Below are 22,778 nucleotides of genomic sequence, written 5' to 3'. Positions count from 1 at the left end.
TAAAAAGTGAGGGAATTTTAAGAATTTGTAAAAAGTGAGGGAATTTTAAGAATTTGTAAAAAGTGAGGGAATTTTAAGAATTTGTAAAAAGTGAGGGAATTTTAAGAATTTGTAAAAAGTGAGGGAATTTTAAGAATTTGTAAAAAGTGAGGGAATTTTATTTTATCTTGGCACTTTTTGAAGGTAATTTTACTCTAGATCTATGACGAATTCTATGATTATTTATTTCCTTGAAAGTTACTCATTTTTTCAACATTCCAATAAATGTTTAATGAAATTGAAGTCCATTTAAACTTATTAATTTCTGATAAAAGTAAAATATAAAATAAAGCTTTAAAAAGTCAGGGAAAATATTTTAAAATGGTCAAGGGAAACCAGGAATAGCCAGGGAATTTGAAAATTTGGTGGCAACCCTGTTACGGGTTTGTCTGTGTCTGTTATACGAGGAAATGCCAATACTTGTGGTGGAAATCTCCTATATTATATTGAATAGTACATTTTAATTTATTAACTTCTGATAAAAGTAACATAAAAAATGGAAAATGTGACCTTTAAAGTCAGGGAAAATTTCTTAAAATGGTCAGAATTTGAATCTGAAAATTTGGTGGCAACCCTGTTTAAAGACTGACTGTGTCTGTCTGTCTGTAAGGCAAATATTTTCATGAATGAAAGTCAGTCATGACATGTTGACGGAAATAATTGAGTACGGCCAATAATCAATGTTTGATCAACGGTATTTCCTCTACCTCTCTTTGAGATTACGCGCTGCTTATCGATTACTTTTTTTTTATCCATCAAGGATTTACGCTACGCCACTCTTGTTAACTCAGCTTTATTTTTCTTCCTCCGAGCCAGCCTGCCAGACTAGCTAAGCTACTTTATATTGCGCGGAGAGACGCCAACGCCATTGTAGAAAAACATAATAGAAAAATAGGTCATTCGATGAATAAGCGATTATTGTTCTAGCTGAAAAATTTCGGTAAATTCGACGAAATTCGATACCCTTGTTTACTAAAGTGGAATGTCAACGTAGAAAATGTAATAGAAAAATTTCATTATCGTTTCGATTATTTTATTGATTTGCAATATCTTATTTAAATATTTCGAGTCACGTATTTTAATTGTATATCCTCGAAGTTAATGATAAGTGAAAATGGAAAAGCTTTTTTTTATTTTCAGAAGTCTATTTCAACATCTTGCTAAACTTGGTTTCTAAGATATACTTGATCGGTAAATTTTAAATCTATATTTTTTGACGTCTTCACACTTGAACGTTTTCTGAAAATCTTATTGCCTATCCAGTGACGTACTTATTTAGTGAATAATTTTCTTCTGGCGCGTAGACATCAAAATATTAATTTGTTATGGATACGTTTTAACCTATTAACATAAGTAACATAATACCGAATAAGTATGACAATAACCGAATTGATTGTAAGTGTTATTGCGCAATCAAGGTTTAGTTAACACAGAGCTCCTTAGTGTCTAAATATGCCCAAGGATGATAATATACTAGTCAGTTCGGTTGCAAATCCAAGACAGAGCTATGGCACACAATTGAAATTGAAATAAACAAGATGTCACATTAAAGTACACACAATCGCCGCAATGTATTAACTATATTTTAAATATTAAATTTAAATATGAACAAATTTCCAATCATCTTGTACATTAAATTAATAAACCCAAGTGGAATTTGATCGGAAATTAGGTTTTCGAGTTACCTGGTTTTGGAAATAAGGTAGCGAAACGCAAACACGTTAATTTAAATGAATTTTTAGTCAGACTGAAATTTTCGAGTTACCTGGTTTTAGAAATAAGATAGCGAAACACAAACACGTTAATTTAAATTAATTTTGAGACAAACTGAAATTTTCGAGTTACCTGGCTTTCGACATAAGGTAGCGAAATGTTAACACGCTAATTTAAATTAATTTTGAGACAAAAATAATTTTTTACCCTGGCTGCGCTACTGGCCCTAAATGGGTTAGAGTGTGCAATAACTGGTGGCTTTACCGGGGAGTCGGGGTCCGGCTCTTGTAACCCATAAGGGCGGTGGCGAACTGGGAGATGTTAGCTATGAACAAATGGTCCTAACTCCACCTCCGACTTCGGTCAGGTTTGGGCTGGATACTGAACTTCGGTTCAGGCTAACGGAGATGGTCCAGGCAAGCTGGCCGCCTCGGCGGATTGGGTAGCCTGCTGTGGGGCGGCGGGCCTCCATATGCGGGCACGGCGGTCCTGTTTCCCGGGCTTTTGGGGCCCACCGGGATCTCCGGTGCCAGCTGTGCCGGGTTACTTGGGCTGCTGTGTGCTCGTCGTTCCCCTTTAGGAGCTCTCTCCAAAGGGCTTGGCTCCTTACTTACGTAGGTAGAGTTGCTAGAGCATCCATTCTAAATCCCACTGCTGTGTGCGAAGTGGGGATTGGCCCACCCATTGCTGCATCTTCTGCTGGGTTGAGTGGCTTGCGTCAAAGGTGAGACCATCAGTAGTAGGGTTCTGCTACCCATGCTGGATTTGTCACCTGTCCGGGCTTGGTGGACGCTGGCGTAGGGCACTATGATGATAGGCCTCCGGTGGTATGGTCTTTGTTACTAGGTACACCGGGCTATAAATTCTGACACACTGATTTAAATAGTGATGTAAGTCTTTTTTTTTAAATAAAAAGTTTTCATACCATGATTATATCTGATTATATGATCTAATATATTGTTGGCAAATTTAAATAAAGCAGCATTTTCGCCTCAACTTTTTTCGAATGTAAAAGTAAAACTAAACCTCTAGACTCGTTTTAAACTGATTAAAAATGTAACACTATTTTATATCGATTAAAAGTTAAAAAAAAATTAAAAACTCTTAAAAAGTAATTTGTTTCAATTTCGTATTTTTCCGATTTGCGGATAATTTCCAGAAAATTTTTTAAGAATTTTATTTTTCCGGAAAAAAAACCACTAGATTTAAATAATAGAAAGTGTCATACTTATATTTATAATGTTACTTATAGTAACGTATTCCTCAGCGTGTATACTGTTAGCTTAAGAAACGAAACTGCAGTCGAAAAGCGGCCATTTTCTGTACGTCTGACCTTCGCTATCGCAAAATCAATAAACCCTCGCTATTTCTGTATCATTTAGCGAAGGCCGCCGGAGTCAGCCGGTTACTGAGAATTCCATTACGTCGTGTAATTTACGCTTAGTGGTAATTTGAAGGGGAAAATAAAGTCTTGTTGATCGTTTTTTTTTAAATTTTTTCCCGTCCGACAAAATTACCCAAAATCTAATTTAGAAAACCTGAACTTTTTCCCTCTCAAGTTTATTTCAAAGCTAGGGGAATTTGATAACCGTTGCATTAACACTATTTTAAAATTTCTATTTACACTCTCATCCGTAATTATAATAATAGAATGTTTGGAAGCAATATTTTCAGTTTGCTCTTTAAACAGCTGGTTAGTCGTAATATCGTCTTTATAATTTATTTTTCAAGGCGAAACGTTGTTTACGCTTTATCGTTCGCGCTCTTTGCTCCTATTGGTCCGTTTAAGCCGGTGTGCCGATCGCTATTGGTCGGTTTCCCCCGATGACGCAATGTATCTACACGTGATTCTTGACACGGGAGTCTCGCTGAAGTGTTTTTCCCCGTTCTTCTGGAGGGGGGGGGGGGGGGGCTACCTTTCTGTATTTCGCCAACTTTTCGCTCGAAGCATTTTGTAGGCCGCTGACAGGCTCAACGCGTGTCCCCTACTCCCCGGGCTCTCCCGCATTGCTTCTTCGTACGCGTTTTCTTAACTCTAATGTTAGGAAAATCTTTTTTTTTATATTTGTCGTTTCGTTTTGAACTCGTCACTCTAAGGCGTCCCCCCCGCGTCATTAAATCCGTTTCCACCCCCCTTTTAATATAACATTCTCGTGGCGAAAAGAACTCGACTATTTTAAATATCGCAACAGCCACGATGGGCCGGCTCGTGAGTGAAGCGACCGCGTGCTAGTCGGGGTTGCGGCCGAGTCCTTTTTTTCTCGCTGGGCGTTCGACGTGATAGTCGCGGAGTGTTAGTTTTTCTGTCTGTGTATCGCGGTTATTGGAGCATTCGATACGAATGAGTTCCAGCGACGGCGAAAAGGGCCCCTTGTCCATTCTGAAACTGTGTCCGACGGTCAAGACGGCCGCTTTCTCGGAGAAGTTTTCGCCCAACAAAGAAGTGACCCGCGCCGTTTCTTTCAAACAGAACGGCGCGGCGCTGGCGCGAATGCTAAAGGTCAAACGGGTCTTCGCTGACCAGGCCTACAGCGAAGTGTCCGATTTGAAAGTGCTCAGTTGGAAGAAGAAAACGTGGGAGTGCGAGACCAACGGCGGCGCCAAAATGACCGTCACGGACAAGAAAGTTACTTTCGCCGCCGCTCCGACCACCATGGACAAACGGTCGACCCTTGACCAAACGCTAGCCTTGACCGAATCCATCCTGAAAAACTTTAACGAGTGTACCTTGTGTGTCACTGTGAGTTTTACTTATTCAGATTTTTGCCTTTTCCACTTCCGGCGAGTGATTCATTGTTTTTTCCTCATTTATTATTCGTCGCGAATGAGCTGTTGATTTTCTTTTCTTTATTTGACTATGTCTTGGAATAATATTTGATGTTTTATCATTATTATATAAACGGCTACAGTCCGTTGTATTTACGCATTCGACGTCGTGTAAGATATTTATGTAGTTCATCGTTGCTTTATCAGTTTGACAGCTCTTAATTAGGTTTATGTATGTGATGTTAATTGGCGAACCAAAACAACTTAATTTTTAAATTATAAAATTTCAACAATTACAATTTTAGTTTTTAATGTGGGTGTCTTTATTCGAACACCGTGATTGGATTGCAAAGTTGGTCTTGCATTTGGAATAAAATTATAACAAACAATATTTCTATTAGTTACAAATTTACCTATATAGGTATAAAATATTGAATATATGAGAATTTTATCAGGGTCAAATTGATTTTCGTAAAATATTTATCCCGAGATTTGTAGGAATTTTCCTTCGAAATTCGAGAAGTTTTTTTTTTAAATATTTATACAAACAATATTGCTATTAGTTACAAATTTACCTATATAGGTGTAAAACGTTTTTAACGCCCATAAATTAGCAATGGTGGAATATGATTTATATTTTAAATGAGAATTTTATAAGGGTTAAAATTGATTTTCGTAGAATATTTATCCCGAGGTTTGTAGGAATTTTCCTTCGAAATTCGAGAAGTGTTTTTGGAAATATTTATACAGAGTTTTGATACTTTCTGGAAAGACGTTACCCGACCTTTTTTTTAAACTTAGCTCCCGTGCCGTATTAGTTTTTATTGTTATTATGATAATATTTGAGAAGCCAATAAATTTATCGCTACTCTGGGATGTCTTCTACGTGGAACGCTTACACCGGGAAAATTTTTTTTGCAACCCGTTATCTGATTTCGTCTTTAATTTAAAAGTTTTATTTAAATTTAGCCTCGCAATTTTCTCAACCCAATTCTTTCCTCGCCAATTTTCTATTTATTTTTTTTTTTACATTTTTATATTATAATTTTTTGTTATAAAATTTCCGAATTTTCGCTAACGGTAGAGCGCGATTTAATATTTCGGGTTTTGACCCAAATGTGTGTGGCCTGGGAATTTTTTATATCAAGATAATGTTTGATTTTATACCAATTTTATACTTAGATAATTTTGCGCCGAAGACTCTAAAATTTATTGAACAGTCATTAAAAATAATTAATTTTCAATAAATTTTAATTACCTTTTCCTTCAATTAAATCTTTGGATGTATATAACCATGTATTTCTAAGGGATAAATCAATTAAGGTTTCTGTCCTTTTTTATTTTCGAAAAATAGCGGAGATCCTTAAACCCGAAAACCTTGATCGTGGCGAGAGGGAGGGTGAAATTATTTTCCCCCAAAATTACAATATATTTTACGATTTCCTTTAAATTCGGAATTTCCACTTTCTTCGAAATTTTAATGATGATTTTAATACCGTCTGGGGACCTTCATTTTCCAAGGCTAGAGAGTAAAATTTTCAGAAAATATATAGTATAGCTTTCAATTCGTTTCATTTAATTACACAGTCCACTATATATTTCCCTTCATTTCGAATTAATTTACAAATGAAACCGGTTTTAAAAGGGTTTATTTCGGCGAAAATTATTCTTAAACCTGTGGTTTTTTGTTTTTTTTTTAAACCGGGGTTTGATAACTTAAAAAAAACAGGGTTTGATAACTTTAAAAAAAACAGGGTTTGATAACTTTAAAAAAAACAGGGTTTGATAACTTAAAAAAAACAGGGTTTGATAACTTAAAAAAAACAGGGTTTGATAACTTTAAAAAAAAACAGGGTTTGATAACTTTAAAAAAACAGGGTTTGATAACTTTAAAAAAACAGGGTTTGATAACTTAAAAAAAACAGGGTTTGATAACTTAAAAAAAACAGGGTTTGATAACTTTAAAAAAAACAGGGTTTGATAACTTTAAAAAAAACAGGGTTTGATAACTTTAAAAAAAACAGGGTTTGATAACTTAAAAAAACAGGGTTTGATAACTTAAAAAAACAGGGTTTGATAACTTAAAAAAACAGGGTTTGATAACTTTAAAAAAAACAGGGTTTGATAACTTTAAAAAAAACAGGGTTTGATAACTTTAAAAAAAACAGGGTTTGATAACTTTAAAAAAAACAGGGTTTGATAACTTAAAAAAAACAGGGTTTGATAACTTTAAAAAAAACAGGGTTTGATAACTTTTTGAAAAACAGGGTTTGATAACTTTTTGAAAAACAGGGTTTGATAACTTTAAAAAAAACAGGGTTTGATAACTTAAAAAAAACAGGGTTTGATAACTTTAATAAAACAGGGTTTGATAACTTTAAAAAAAACAGGGTTTGATAACTTTAAAAAAAACAGGGTTTGATAACTTTAAAAAAACAGGGTTTGATAACTTTAAAAAAAACAGGGTTTGATAACTTAAAAAAAACAGGGTTTGATAACTTTAAAAAAACAGGGTTTGATAACTTTAAAAAAAACAGGGTTTGATAACTTTAAAAAAAACAGGGTTTGATAACTTTAAAAAAAACAGGGTTTGATAACTTTAAAAAAAACAGGGTTTGATAACTTTAAAAAAAACAGGGTTTGATAACTTTTTGAAAAACAGGGTTTGATAACTTTTTGAAAAACAGGGTTTGATAACTTTTTGAAAAACAGGGTTTGATAACTTTAAAAAAAACAGGGTTTGATAACTTTAAAAAAAACAGGGTTTGATAACTTTTTGAAAAACAGGGTTTGATAACTTTTTGAAAAACAGGGTTTGATAACTTAAAAAAAACAGGGTTTGATAACTTAAAAAAAACAGGGTTTGATAACTTAAAAAAACAGGGTTTGATAACTTAAAAAAACAGGGTTTGATAACTTAAAAAAAACAGGGTTTGATAACTTAAAAAAAACAGGGTTTGATAACTTTAAAAAAACAGGGTTTGATAACTTTAAAAAAAACGGTTTGATAACTTTAAAAAAAACGGTTTGATAACTTTAAAAAAACGGTTTGATAACTTTAAAAAAACAGGGTTTGATAACTTTAAAAAAAACAGGGTTTGATAACTTTAAAAAAAAACAGGGTTTGATAACTTAAAAAAACAGGGTTTGATAACTTAAAAAAACAGGGTTTGATAACTTTTTGAAAAACAGGGTTTGATAACTTAAAAAAACAGGGTTTGATAACTTAAAAAAAACAGGGTTTGATAACTTAAAAAAAACAGGGTTTGATAACTTTAAAAAAACAGGGTTTGATAACTTTAAAAAAAACAGGGTTTGATAACTTTAAAAAAAACAGGGTTTGATAACTTTAAAAAAAACAGGGTTTGATAACTTTTTGAAAAACAGGGTTTGATAACTTTTTGAAAAACAGGGTTTGATAACTTAAAAAAAACAGGGTTTGATAACTTTAAAAAAAACAGGGTTTGATAACTTTAAAAAAAACAGGGTTTGATAACTTAAAAAAAACAGGGTTTGATAACTTAAAAAAACAGGGTTTGATAACTTAAAAAAACAGGGTTTGATAACTTTTTGAAAAACAGGGTTTGATAACTTAAAAAAAACAGGGTTTGATAACTTAAAAAAAACAGGGTTTGATAACTTAAAAAAACAGGGTTTGATAACTTAAAAAAACAGGGTTTGATAACTTAAAAAAACAGGGTTTGATAACTTTTTGAAAAACAGGGTTTGATAACTTAAAAAAACAGGGTTTGATAACTTAAAAAAAACAGGGTTTGATAACTTAAAAAAAACAGGGTTTGATAACTTTAAAAAAACAGGGTTTGATAACTTTAAAAAAAACAGGGTTTGATAACTTTAAAAAAAACAGGGTTTGATAACTTTAAAAAAAACAGGGTTTGATAACTTTTTGAAAAACAGGGTTTGATAACTTTTTGAAAAACAGGGTTTGATAACTTAAAAAAAACAGGGTTTGATAACTTTAAAAAAAACAGGGTTTGATAACTTTAAAAAAAACAGGGTTTGATAACTTTAAAAAAAACAGGGTTTGATAACTTTTTGAAAAACAGGGTTTGATAACTTTTTGAAAAACAGGGTTTGATAACTTTTTGAAAAACAGGGTTTGATAACTTAAAAAAAACAGGGTTTGTTAACTTAAAAAAAACAGGGTTTGATAACTTTAAAAAACAGGGTTTGATAACTTAAAAAAAAACAGGGTTTGTTAACTTTAAAAAACAGGGTTTGTTAACTTTAAAAAACAGGGTTTGTTAACTTTAAAAAACAGGGTTTGTTAACTTTAAAAAACAGGGTTTGTTAACTTTAAAAAACAGGGTTTGATAACTTTAAAAAAACAGGGTTTGATAACTTTAAAAAAAACAGGGTTTGATAACTTAAAAAAAACAGGGTTTGATAACTTTAAAAAAACAGGGTTTGATAACTTTAAAAAAAACAGGGTTTGATAACTTTAAAAAAAACAGGGTTTGATAACTTTAAAAAAAACAGGGTTTGATAACTTTAAAAAAAACAGGGTTTGATAACTTTAAAAAAAACAGGGTTTGATAACTTTTTGAAAAACAGGGTTTGATAACTTTTTGAAAAACAGGGTTTGATAACTTTTTGAAAAACAGGGTTTGATAACTTTAAAAAAAACAGGGTTTGATAACTTTAAAAAAAACAGGGTTTGATAACTTTTTGAAAAACAGGGTTTGATAACTTTTTGAAAAACAGGGTTTGATAACTTAAAAAAAACAGGGTTTGATAACTTAAAAAAAACAGGGTTTGATAACTTAAAAAAACAGGGTTTGATAACTTAAAAAAACAGGGTTTGATAACTTAAAAAAAACAGGGTTTGATAACTTAAAAAAAACAGGGTTTGATAACTTTAAAAAAACAGGGTTTGATAACTTTAAAAAAAACGGTTTGATAACTTTAAAAAAAACGGTTTGATAACTTTAAAAAAACGGTTTGATAACTTTAAAAAAACAGGGTTTGATAACTTTAAAAAAAACAGGGTTTGATAACTTTAAAAAAAAACAGGGTTTGATAACTTAAAAAAACAGGGTTTGATAACTTAAAAAAACAGGGTTTGATAACTTTTTGAAAAACAGGGTTTGATAACTTAAAAAAACAGGGTTTGATAACTTAAAAAAAACAGGGTTTGATAACTTAAAAAAAACAGGGTTTGATAACTTTAAAAAAACAGGGTTTGATAACTTTAAAAAAAACAGGGTTTGATAACTTTAAAAAAAACAGGGTTTGATAACTTTAAAAAAAACAGGGTTTGATAACTTTTTGAAAAACAGGGTTTGATAACTTTTTGAAAAACAGGGTTTGATAACTTTTTGAAAAACAGGGTTTGATAACTTAAAAAAAACAGGGTTTGATAACTTTAAAAAAAACAGGGTTTGATAACTTTAAAAAAAACAGGGTTTGATAACTTAAAAAAAACAGGGTTTGATAACTTAAAAAAACAGGGTTTGATAACTTAAAAAAACAGGGTTTGATAACTTTTTGAAAAACAGGGTTTGATAACTTAAAAAAAACAGGGTTTGATAACTTAAAAAAAACAGGGTTTGATAACTTAAAAAAACAGGGTTTGATAACTTAAAAAAACAGGGTTTGATAACTTAAAAAAACAGGGTTTGATAACTTTTTGAAAAACAGGGTTTGATAACTTAAAAAAACAGGGTTTGATAACTTAAAAAAAACAGGGTTTGATAACTTAAAAAAAACAGGGTTTGATAACTTTAAAAAAACAGGGTTTGATAACTTTAAAAAAAACAGGGTTTGATAACTTTAAAAAAAACAGGGTTTGATAACTTTAAAAAAAACAGGGTTTGATAACTTTTTGAAAAACAGGGTTTGATAACTTTTTGAAAAACAGGGTTTGATAACTTAAAAAAAACAGGGTTTGATAACTTTAAAAAAAACAGGGTTTGATAACTTTAAAAAAAACAGGGTTTGATAACTTTAAAAAAAACAGGGTTTGATAACTTTTTGAAAAACAGGGTTTGATAACTTTTTGAAAAACAGGGTTTGATAACTTAAAAAAAACAGGGTTTGTTAACTTAAAAAAAACAGGGTTTGATAACTTTAAAAAACAGGGTTTGATAACTTTAAAAAACAGGGTTTGATAACTTAAAAAAAAACAGGGTTTGTTAACTTTAAAAAACAGGGTTTGTTAACTTTAAAAAACAGGGTTTGTTAACTTTAAAAAACAGGGTTTGTTAACTTTAAAAAACAGGGTTTGTTAACTTTAAAAAACAGGGTTTGATAACTTTAAAAAAACAGGGTTTGATAACTTAAAAAAAACAGGGTTTGATAACTTTAAAAAAAACAGGGTTTGATAACTTTAAAAAAAACAGGGTTTGATAACTTAAAAAAAACAGGGTTTGATAACTTTAAAAAAACGGTTTGATAACTTTAAAAAAACAGGGTTTGATAACTTAAAAAAAACAGGGTTTGATAACTTTAAAAAAAACAGGGTTTGATAACTTTAAAAAAAAACAGGGTTTGATAACTTAAAAAAACAGGGTTTGATAACTTAAAAAAACAGGGTTTGATAACTTTTTGAAAAACAGGGTTTGATAACTTAAAAAAACAGGGTTTGATAACTTAAAAAAAACAGGGTTTGATAACTTAAAAAAAACAGGGTTTGATAACTTTAAAAAAACAGGGTTTGATAACTTTAAAAAAAACAGGGTTTGATAACTTTAAAAAAAACAGGGTTTGATAACTTTAAAAAAAACAGGGTTTGATAACTTTTTGAAAAACAGGGTTTGATAACTTTTTGAAAAACAGGGTTTGATAACTTAAAAAAAACAGGGTTTGATAACTTTAAAAAAAACAGGGTTTGATAACTTTAAAAAAAACAGGGTTTGATAACTTAAAAAAAACAGGGTTTGATAACTTAAAAAAACAGGGTTTGATAACTTAAAAAAACAGGGTTTGATAACTTTTTGAAAAACAGGGTTTGATAACTTAAAAAAAACAGGGTTTGATAACTTAAAAAAAACAGGGTTTGATAACTTAAAAAAACAGGGTTTGATAACTTAAAAAAACAGGGTTTGATAACTTTTTGAAAAACAGGGTTTGATAACTTAAAAAAACAGGGTTTGATAACTTAAAAAAAACAGGGTTTGATAACTTAAAAAAAACAGGGTTTGATAACTTTAAAAAAACAGGGTTTGATAACTTTAAAAAAAACAGGGTTTGATAACTTTAAAAAAAACAGGGTTTGATAACTTTAAAAAAAACAGGGTTTGATAACTTTTTGAAAAACAGGGTTTGATAACTTTTTGAAAAACAGGGTTTGATAACTTAAAAAAAACAGGGTTTGATAACTTTAAAAAAAACAGGGTTTGATAACTTTAAAAAAAACAGGGTTTGATAACTTTAAAAAAACAGGGTTTGATAACTTTTTGAAAAACAGGGTTTGATAACTTTTTGAAAAACAGGGTTTGATAACTTTTTGAAAAACAGGGTTTGATAACTTAAAAAAAACAGGGTTTGTTAACTTAAAAAAAACAGGGTTTGATAACTTTAAAAAACAGGGTTTGATAACTTAAAAAAAAACAGGGTTTGTTAACTTTAAAAAACAGGGTTTGTTAACTTTAAAAAACAGGGTTTGTTAACTTTAAAAAACAGGGTTTGTTAACTTTAAAAAACAGGGTTTGTTAACTTTAAAAAACAGGGTTTGTTAACTTTAAAAAACAGGGTTTGTTAACTTTAAAAAACAGGGTTTGTTAACTTTAAAAAACAGGGTTTGTTAACTTTAAAAAACAGGGTTTGTTAACTTTAAAAAACAGGGTTTGTTAACTTTTAAAAAAGAACAGGATTTGATAACGTTATTTTTAAACTGGGGCTTAGTAACTATCACAATATTAAAATAACCCGAAATCCGAAGACTTCATTAGGTGTGATTACCTAATAATATTCTTTTCGTCGGTTTGAGATAAGATATCGTGCGACGATCGCCTTTTTTTTAATCAATCTTTTTAGACGAAAGTACTGCTAGACACACCACACCTTATGAAAATCGATAAAGGGTTCAACGGCGTTAAGAATTTCTTCGTGTTATACCCGTACTTTATATCGTGGTGGTATCAGTCTTTTATGTATCCTTTCGCTACCTCATTTGCAAAATCAGGTATCTACAAATATTAAATTTCAGTTAAAAAATGTTTACTAAGTTTTATAGTATTACGCAATGCTTTGGAATTATAGAAAACGGCAAAATAAATAATTTCGTTAAGTCCAGTTATTTGGTTTTGGAACTAAGCTAGATATTTGTTACAATAATAGGTGTAAAACAAAAGTAAAAAAGTCACAAAGCTATTCGTGACCGAAAACTAACGCTACGCCCCCTTTCGTTCGCCATTGAAACCTCATCGTTATTCGTAAATTGGAATCTATGAATATTGATACATAGTTTTATAAGTTTATTTAAGAAAAAACTTTCTTCTGACTTTTTAATTTGACCCTAGACAGGGCTAGCCCCACCAGGTCCCTAAAATACCTAAAAGCCCCTACTTTTTTTCGACGTCCCTAAACCACCTTAAAATCGGAATTTGGTACCTAAATTACCCTATTTCTAGTAAATTTGCTGAAAAGTACCATCGGCTTATAATATTGAACCAGAATTGTATCGATTAACGATTATAGAGCTCTATAATTTACTACATTAGGTTAGGTGGCGCCACGAGCTCGGCTAAATTTAAATACTCGGTAAAATTCAGAATGAACTAAATAATTTTGAGTAAAAAAGATATTTTTACAAATTAAAACTAAGTCAGTTTTAGAAATATCCTATTTTAAAAGTAATTTTTGTAAAAATTTAAGTTTAATATTTGGTTCCTATTTCACTCTATTTCTAGCCTGAAAAATCCCCTATTTCCATATTTTGTTTTAAGATTTTGGTGGGAGCCCTGCCTAGATCATAGGCGCAACCTCTGAGAAGCTAGCGCCGTTACGTCACCTAGACTCGTTTCGGTCTCGAATAAACATCGAATACTTTATACTTTCCTCCCCAGAAAATAAATCAAATTAATACTTGATTCATCGATAGAAAATATATAAAAGGAATAGCAAATTGAATGATTTATTGTCTCTGGGTATCTTGGGCGTAGTAACTTCCGGTCATGTTATGATTTAAGCTTTGTCCTTTGAAATGTATATTTACCGGAAGTACCCCGCGCTAACCCCTAGCTCTAAGACCTTTAGATACATTTTTAAACCTTATCAAATTATAGTTGCTATTTATATTCTATATTTTTAAGCGACATGTAACAGGGTTGCCAAACGTCAGGGAATTTAAAAATTGGCCTAAAATGTCAAGGAAAAGTCGGGGAATTTTAAGAATTTGTTAAAATTCAGGGAAAAGTCGGGGAATTTTAAGAATTTGTAAAAATTCAGGGAAAAGTCAGGGAATTTTAAGAATTTGTAAAAATTCAGATAAAAGTCGGGGAATTTGAAGAATTTGTAAAAAAAATAACCTTTTTACTGAAATATAAGTACATTTAAATATATTAACTTCTGATAAAAGTAGAATATAAATAAAAATTTGGCCTGAAAAAGTCAGGAAAAATCTCTTAAAATGGTCAGGGAATTTGAATCTGAATTTTCTGGCAACACTGTTTAAGCTTTAGAAAGTTTTTTTTTTTCAAAACGTTAAAAAAAAAATAATAATAATAAAAAACAATGTCAAAAGAATTTCACCGTTTCGGTAAACAAAAGTATTTTTGTTGTAATCGGGATTGTCGCCTGTTTATATCCTGAAATAATCCAAAATAACATAAATTTAATCCGTCCCTTAAACATTCGAATTGTTGTAGATATTTTCGTTCTGCTTCTGCTCGTGTGTTTGGCGTTCGTTATCCTTTAAATTCATCACATTTTTTCTGCCGACGTCAATATATCATAAAAGGAAATCTCGTCGTCATCAAGGTCACCCGAGTTTAAAACCCTTTTATTGGCTATCCGTAACCTTCGCAGACTATACATTCTGCTCAATTTCGACGTAAACTGTCCGGTAACGTATCCAGTATTTAATAAATCCATAAATGAATTATAATTAGCCGTTCCAGTTACCGCCCCTGAAAATACGGTTTTCTTCCCCTCCCATAGAAATGTTTTAACTATTCGTGGCAAGAAGGCGTGTTGTGTGACGACGAATAAATGTACCTCTCGCAATAAGGCATGTTAACGAGAAAATGATGTCCCTATTGTTTGCCGTCCCTCCTTTCTCCGTGATAGAAGCTTCTATTATCTCGACAAAAACGAAGGTCGAGTTCCTAATAGTATGTAGTGCGTTCATTACGCCTAGGGATTATCAAATCCTCTTTGTTAATTCTTCACTTTTTATTTAAAGAAAAAATTCTCCTTTTCAACGTAGATAATCCCCTCTCTTTTTATCACGCTTATCTGATTTTCTTGTTGAAATTTTAGAAGATAAAAGGCAATTTTATCTGGTCTAGATAAAATATTCTATCAACTATTTTATAGGCAGACTTTTCGTCTATTCTAAATTTCGTACGAGTACAACAAGATGTCACGGACATTTAAATACACAGTACACACAATCCCCCGATGTATTAAATATATTTTAAATTTTTAATTTAAATTTGGACCGATTTTAAATCATTTTGTACTTAATAAACCCAAGAGGAATTTTTTCGAAATTTAATTTTTTGAGTTACTTGGTTTTGGAAATAAGGTAGCGAAACACGAATACGTTAATTTAAATTAATATTTAGAAAAACCGCGTTTTTCGAGTTACTTGGTTTTGGAAATAAGGTAGCGGAACACGAATACGTTATTTTAAATAATTTTTAGACAAACCGGATTTTCGAGTTACCTGGTTTTGGAAATAAGGTAGCCATATTTTTTGGAATTGGATGGCACCAGTATCAATTGGTATTAAATTCAAATATCACAATAGTGCGTACTCGGGTTATGAGTTCCCGAAAATTGGCCAGCAATCCCACTGGAATTTAAATTTTCTTAATGAAACCGAAAACGTAGTTAAGAAATGATCAGTAGTAAATAAAAATATAATTTTCAATCAAGTTGGTCTTAATTTAAAAAAGTATGTAGATTTAAGTTGAAAATCGCGAAAAACCACTTAAATGGAGAAACTAGTGTTGTTAATTTTACGGAAAAAGAAAAAATTGAAACAAATTACTTTTTAAGGGTTTTTAATGTTTTTAGCTATTTATTATCTAATATCAGTAAACATACTACAAAATATTAATAGTGTTACATTGTTAATCCGCTTAAACTAATCTAGAGGTTTAGTTTTACTTTTAGATTCGAAAAAATGAGGAGAAAATTCCGCTTTATTTAAATTTGCAAACAATATATTAGACTAATCATGGAATTAATTTTTTATTTTCCGGAAAAAAGGTCTGTCATTTTCCGGAAAATTTTCCGACCTACAACACTAGGGAAAATGAATAACTTTTTGGGCTCCGATTTAAAAAAATCAATTATAACAGGCTAGCGAAGGCGTAATATTTCCTTTCGATAAATATATCCCTAGCCCTTCTTAGCCTAATTCTTGGAGAGTTATGTTGAATACAGCGGCATCGGCTACGCTGTACGTACGTGGGCCTAGTACCCACCAGTGACCAATCCCTTAGAATTGTGCGTAAAAATTGTTATTTAGCGTCACTACATTTTATCGGATCGGTCTTAACTTTACCTTATATTTCTTCCGCATTTTAAAGGTTGCACCAACTCTTCTCAGTGCGTGGTACTCGACTATTTCCCAATTGTTGACCTTTTTCTTTTAAAAAAAAAAGAAATTCCAATAATGAATGGGTTCGAATAGACCTCGAATACGAATATTTGCGAAAAAATGTCCCAAATCAATTTGAACGCTTTTATGGTTATTTGATTTTTTGTGGGATAAAATTGACGGTTCTCTGGGCTTTCAGCGTAATTTTGGTTACGCGTAATTACGTAATTATACGTCACTGGGTCACGCTGGTTGGACGCGCCCGTTCGGAATTCAATTTCTCCTGTTAAACAGTTTCGCACCCCCCAAACCATGCCCCTTCTCCTTCTGTTTCTCTCTCTTGGCAGGGTTCATTAATCTCTTAATTGAAGTTTACCGTCCGAAACTCCAGTTAAAGGCGGAATCGGGTTAAGTCTACAACACGCTTTACCCTTTCCCGCGAGCTAGTTGCAATTTCGACGATCGACCGGAATCGTTAAGAAGGCGGCCACTGACTGAAAGCGATAAATTGGGGTGGAGTTCACACCGAGCTTTTAAATTATTGCTTTAATTCGTATATTAGGTGTTTCTTTTCGCTTGTTCGGGGATTTCGGAGTAGGGTAATTCCTATAAATGCCTATAATTCCTATATGCTCCTATAAATTCCTATTTTTTTGGCTAAAAATGTTCCTATAAATTCCTATATATTCTATGAATTTTCCTATAATTCCTATAATATTTAAAAAAAAATCGCTGGGAGCCCTGGTAAGGCTATGACGTCATTTTACTACAATTCTGTGGAGATAATAGTAAAAACGTTTTTCCAAAATGGCTGCCTGTGGCCTTTTTAGCGGATAAATTCTGGCTAACAGACGACAAAATCAGATTTATTCCTTTACACCTCCTTTTCAGAAGGAGTAAAAAGAGTAGCCCCAATACTCCGGAACAAGCGAATAGTTAGTGGGGCGGAGCCGCGGAGTAATTCTCATCCCCGGGACAGGTGAATAAAACGATTTAGGGTTAAAAGAGTACACTTTTAGTCCGACCGATTGTATTTTAACGGATTTAAAAAAAAAAGAAATATAGATTATAAAACAATTTCATTACCAAGAAAATCTCGATCAACCTAAAAATATTAAATAGTAGTTAAATTTAATTTTATTTAAGTCTATCAATTCGACTGAAAGAGCTATTAGACAGGTTAAGCCAACGCTCGAAAACTTGAACGGGAAACTTGTAGCTGTATCTAATCTCCTACAAATTACCCCTACGCGTTTGCAAGAGGGTGATTTAACTACCCTATTAATTGGGCAAAAATTAAAGTTAAATAGTAAAAAAATTACAAATATATTTGTTATTGATATTGGAAAAAGACGTTTAATTTTGAAAAACTAAAATAATAATTAAAAAATTTCCTTAAAGTTTCGTCACAGCGTTAAAATTAAAACCCGGGGTAGACTTTTTGGATACCCTGTATCAAACATAAAATTGATACTTTAAAGGGAATACAACCTCGGGTATTTGGTGTGGAACACCAACGTTTGCAGCTCTGGCCACTCATGCCTTTGGCTTTAAAAATGTTTGGCGCCACTGTACAGATAAATTTTAAAAATTGAAGGGATCTTCCATAAAGATTGTTTTTTTTAGGTTATATTCCCTTTAAAGGCCGACTACATAAATATTCGGTTTACTGTCTTTCACTGGAAGTCGGCTGACTGCAATACACGTGTGCCATGCAGTCAGCCGACTTCCAATGAAAGACAGAGTAAACCGAAGATTTATGTAGTCGGCCTTTAACGGGTAAATTATTTTCATTTCCTGGTGAAATTGAAATAAACTGAAAGATACGCTATAATGGCTCATTTTACAATTTCGAGCTCCACTGATTTTTATTGTTAATCGCGAATTCGAACCAATTCGCTTTATAATACCCGTTAATAAGAATTAAAACGTAATTAATTTAAATCAATTAAAAGCGGCACTCGGTCGTGCCATCCCGAACGGGCTTTTTCGGTGTAGGCGTACTTTGGTATTTCCCATTGTTTGAAAAACTCGTTTATTTGAAAACAAAAAAAAAATGAAATCCATACTTTTGAACGCGCGCTAAAATAACGACCGTGAGAATGTTTCGTTGGCGGACGCTATAGTTTCTGGAATATAATCTCGCCATTTATTAATGTTGTCGGAAAATTCCCATTTGGAGGAAATCTCTTTTTCGGAGGCGAGCGGGAGATGGTCCAAGGTTATCTCCCCCGCAATTTTCCGACTCCGTGATATCATTGTTGGACAGGAATAAACACTTAACGTAATTTCACTCCTTAGGCGTATTACTATTTCTTGTTTTTTATTCCGAGGTTATCTATTCACGCTAGGGATAATCGTTTACAATTAAACTCCATTTGAATTTCAAATGTAAACTTTGACACGGTAATGGCACGAATCCGCTTAGTGACTTTTTGTAACCAGTTATTTGACAATATATTTTTAACATTAATAATCGGATAAAAAGTAATTTTTATTTTAATAACTATTGTTAAAATATTTTAGTGTTTTAAGTCGGAAAATGACCGAGGCCTTTATTCCTAAAAAATTTCCGTATTTTTCCGAAATAAAAAAAGTTTTCATTCCATGATTATTCAAATATATTGTTTGCAAATTTAAATAAAGCGGCATTTTCGCCTCATTTTTTTCGAATCTTAAAGTAAAACTAAAACTCTAGACTAGTTTAAACTGATTAACAATGTAACACTATTAATGTTTTGTAGTATGTTTACTGTTATTAGACATTTTATGTCGATAAAAACATTATAAAAACCCTTAAAATGTAATTTGTTTAAATCTTTTATTTTTCCGATTTGCCGAAAATTTTCCGCTTGTTATTTTTCCGGAAAATTAACAACTCTAAAATATTTAAAGTCACTAAACAAACAACAAATGACTTTTTCTGTTAGGAGTTGATAATTAAAATCAAGAAATGTTTTAAAAGAAAATTATGCAAGTTTCATAATGTATTTCAATGTAGAAATAAAATAAATAATTCCAATACAATTTAAAATAGTAATCAATAAATTAAATTTTAAGATTTCAGTTAAAATTTGTGTATATAAACGTTAGAAGCGCAGTATCCATAATTAAACTGAATGAATAAATTAAATAAGAAATTATTTTATTTTATTTATTTTTACGTTAAGCAGAATTAAAATATTTATCTGTTAGGCAAAATTGGTCGAATTTCTACTTGGTTGTTAATTATTTTAACACTTTTACGTTACTAAAAAAACGACCAATAAAAATCTTATGATAAATATGTTTTAAGACTAAACTGACAAAAATGAATTTTTTTTCTTTGGTTTATGGTAGATATATATTCGATTTTTTACTTAACTGTTAATAAATTGATTTCTAAACGTTTACACGTTACGAAGCGGACAACAAATTAAATTGTAAATTTTTACGATAAAAATAGAAAACATTTAAAAATCATAACAGCTAAATAAAGACCAATTTAAAACAAAATAAAAAAGGTCTACAACATTAAACGGGATTTTCAGTATTAAAACTGTAAAACAAAGTGTATCAAAGATGATTTAAAAAGGGCATAAAAGCTAAATATTTCCTTATTAAGGGGAAACCCTGCGAGTGTTTAGTTACGTTTTCTGCCACCAGAGGAGGTAAGTATTCCCTCGGCATTGTGTTATTAAAATTACCCTCAAATAAATAGAAAATAAAGAGTTCTTACGTGCTTGGAGTGTAAGCAATAATATAAAACCATCTACATGGTGTTTCAAAAGGTTATGCAAAATTTGAAGGAGTTGTAGGGGGTGAGCTGAGAATTTAGCATGTTGTGTTTCCCCCATTTTCCTACGATGAGTTAAAAGAGCGACAGAGAGCTTCAAAGTGTGGCCTACTAGCCCCTGGAAGTAGGCTGCAACAAGCGCAAAACCAAGCAGCAGGGACTTTAAATACTGTTCAAGTTTACTCTTTTACGCTGGTTACCTCGATTTGTTTACAAAGTCCTTTTTCACCTATCACACGAACCCAAACCGTAATGTTCGCTTTTCCTTGCTGCTTGGTTTGGCGCTTGTTGCAGCCTACTTCCAGGGGCTAGTCGGCCACCCCTCTCTGGCGCTCTTTTAACTCATCGTAGGAAACTGTGGGGAAAACAGGCATACTTCTCAACTCACCCCCTACAATTCCTTCAAATTTTTGCATAACCTTTTGAAATACCCAGTATACATTTCCTTTAAGGCAAGAAAGAACGAGATGAGATTTAAAACCTTGTAGAACCTTTGGCTTAACCCATTGAAACACCCTGTACGTATCGATAACGCCTATTTTAAATATTTTTTTTATAAAATAATTAAATTTGAAATGTACTCCGAACAGGTTTTAGGTTATTAACTATAAATGAAACAAACCCCATCCGTTTATCCACCGCCATTAAATTTAAAATTGAGTGTAAAAATTGTAAAAATTAATGGTTTTAATTTAGTTTTATCATGGGCCAAATTTGTCATTATTTGGCCCATGATTTTATCGCAAAAAAATTATTCTATTAAAAAGTGCATGCCAGGGAAATTGATCCACCAGATGCAGGGCCCCCAGAGGTCCTTTAATTTCTATAAAATCCTATATTTTCAAAAATGTCCTATAACATCCTATATTTTTAGCAAAATCCCCCAAAAGTCTTATAAAATCCTATAATTTTGATATTTTGCCCATTTCAAATCCAGCCACTCAGTTAAATTGCTAGATTTAGCTATAGGATAAATTTCTATACCAAGTCATTCTAGTCTATACTTTTGTTATTGTTAACATGGTTAGCTACTAGTATATTTTTGTGATAAAATGGTTAAAGGGCTTCTATTTTTTAAGTGAAAATCAAAGACTTATTTATCTAAATATAGATTATGTTTTTAAATGCATAAAGTTAGTAAATTAAATGGCATATATAGTCCTATCAAGTCCTATATTTTTAGAAATATTATTCTATTTTTCCTATAAGGAAATTGAAGATTTGAGTGGGGGCCCTGAAAATGCCACAAATCGTGACAATACCGAGGTTTCCCGTTAAGGAGGCTTACTTTACCTCATTACCTGCCGTTGAGTTCAAGTCTTCTTAGCATTTTGTAGCGGTAGATGGGGTTATACTAAAGGCAATAAACTAATAATTTAGGTATAATCGATTTAAAAAATAAATAAGCATTCTCCAGTTTCCCCTGAATAATTGCGTGTTTGTTTGCGAGCGTTGTTTAAGCATTTATGGATTCGAGAATAACCCCATTTAAAGCTTAGCTGCATTGCGAAATTTTCGCATTGGCCGCGCTCCAACTAGACTCGCTTGTTAATGATATATTAACAGATTTAGTCACGAAATACGAATAGTTTTAAGATAATTTAAGCCACATTCGTTGACCTAATAGCCTAATCCCGTATAGGGACCCGGTACTGTGACGTCATAGAACGTCACCAACGCGTTTTGCTATACGGTTCTTGCTCGTAGCTAAGCCACGCCTCAAAACAGCCGCCATGACATAATTCTACGTCACCGATCACGAGGCAAAATATCGCGACTACCATTATCGTCTTAATGTCATGGCCGACGTAAATTCGTTACCATGGCAACGGAAATAGGTCACTCCGACGAGCGAGCTACGTATAAATAAAACAAATTTTAAACCAACATGGCTGCCATGGCTAAAGCTACCCTATTGTTTGAAAACGTTCAACTTGTTTATCGATTGTTTCTGGAGTAAGATATTTCCAAGAATGTTAGGTTTTTACTGATATTTTTCTAATAACATTTCTTAACAGCTAAAAATAAATTGAATTGTAGACTCTAATATTGTTTACCATTTTTTTTTTCATTGAACAGGAAACGAAACTAGTCGGTGGAATGAAGTCCAGGAGCCGATATCGAAGTAGATCTCTTTCCGCATCATCAACCGACAGCTACAGCTCGGGTGAGTTTTTAACCCTCTTTGCGCTTTCAAATTTCGCGGCGTTAAATAGGCCGCCTCTAGTTTCTGAATAAAGTCACTAGATGGCGCCACCATCTCTAAATAAAGTCACTGCTGACGCGGCTAACTTTGAACGGGTAAGTTGGAGATGCCATCTCGATCGATAAGTCTGTATTTACGCGTTTCCATCGAAATTGGGATTTTAATTAAATTAATCCCGAGAAAGGTACCATTAATTATAAAACCTATACTCTGGTCTATTCGCAGCGGTTTACGCTTCGACGCTACCACTAATTAAATTTAATTAATTGCCTTTTCAAATGCGTTACGCTAAACGACTTTTGGCCAAGGATCGATTAATATTTAATGGTTAAATTAAAAAGCTACCGGGGATTAATGATCATCCCCACACCCATTTACTATTTACGCGATTTTAATCGAAGGATATAAAAATTGTTAGTCGCTTTTCTAATCGACAGATGGCGCTACGTCTCTCAAATCATACTCATCCATATCCGAAGTAGTAATAATATCGGTCCTATACATATCACGTACTTTGTCTGTCTGTTTTTCAAATTAATATACGA

At 32.1% G+C, this 22,778-nt stretch overlaps 2 protein-coding genes across 5 annotated transcripts in view; one reads left to right on the top strand and one right to left on the bottom strand.

The window, feature by feature from the left end:
* Nucleotides 1-22,778, top strand: part of LOC149941316 (adenosylhomocysteinase-like 1) — a 92,146-nt gene that overhangs the window by 13,512 nt on the left and 55,856 nt on the right. For 3 of the 4 annotated variants that reach the window (XM_090178646.1, XM_090178644.1, XM_090178641.1), the window contains one exon: nucleotides 22,107-22,194. In XM_090178646.1, coding sequence (XP_090034772.1) covers nucleotides 22,107-22,194 — 88 coding nt within the window. Of the gene's footprint in view, nucleotides 1-4,034; nucleotides 4,493-22,106; nucleotides 22,195-22,778 lie in introns of those variants that run through there. The other variant, XM_090178642.1, reaches the window with a different exon arrangement.
* LOC149941318 (protein Abitram) overlaps nucleotides 1-22,778 on the bottom strand; it is a 38,318-nt gene that overhangs the window by 14,875 nt on the left and 665 nt on the right. The gene's annotated exons all lie outside the window — the stretch shown is intronic.

Source organism: Leiobunum rupestre, chromosome 6 (assembly GCF_980474605.1).
Source record: "Leiobunum rupestre chromosome 6, qqLeiRupe1.1.hap1, whole genome shotgun sequence".
In the NCBI taxonomy this organism is placed as follows: Eukaryota; Metazoa; Arthropoda; class Arachnida; order Opiliones; family Sclerosomatidae; genus Leiobunum; species Leiobunum rupestre.
The sequence above is the reverse complement of the archived record's forward strand: the minus strand, read 5'-3'. Positions and strand labels throughout refer to the sequence as shown.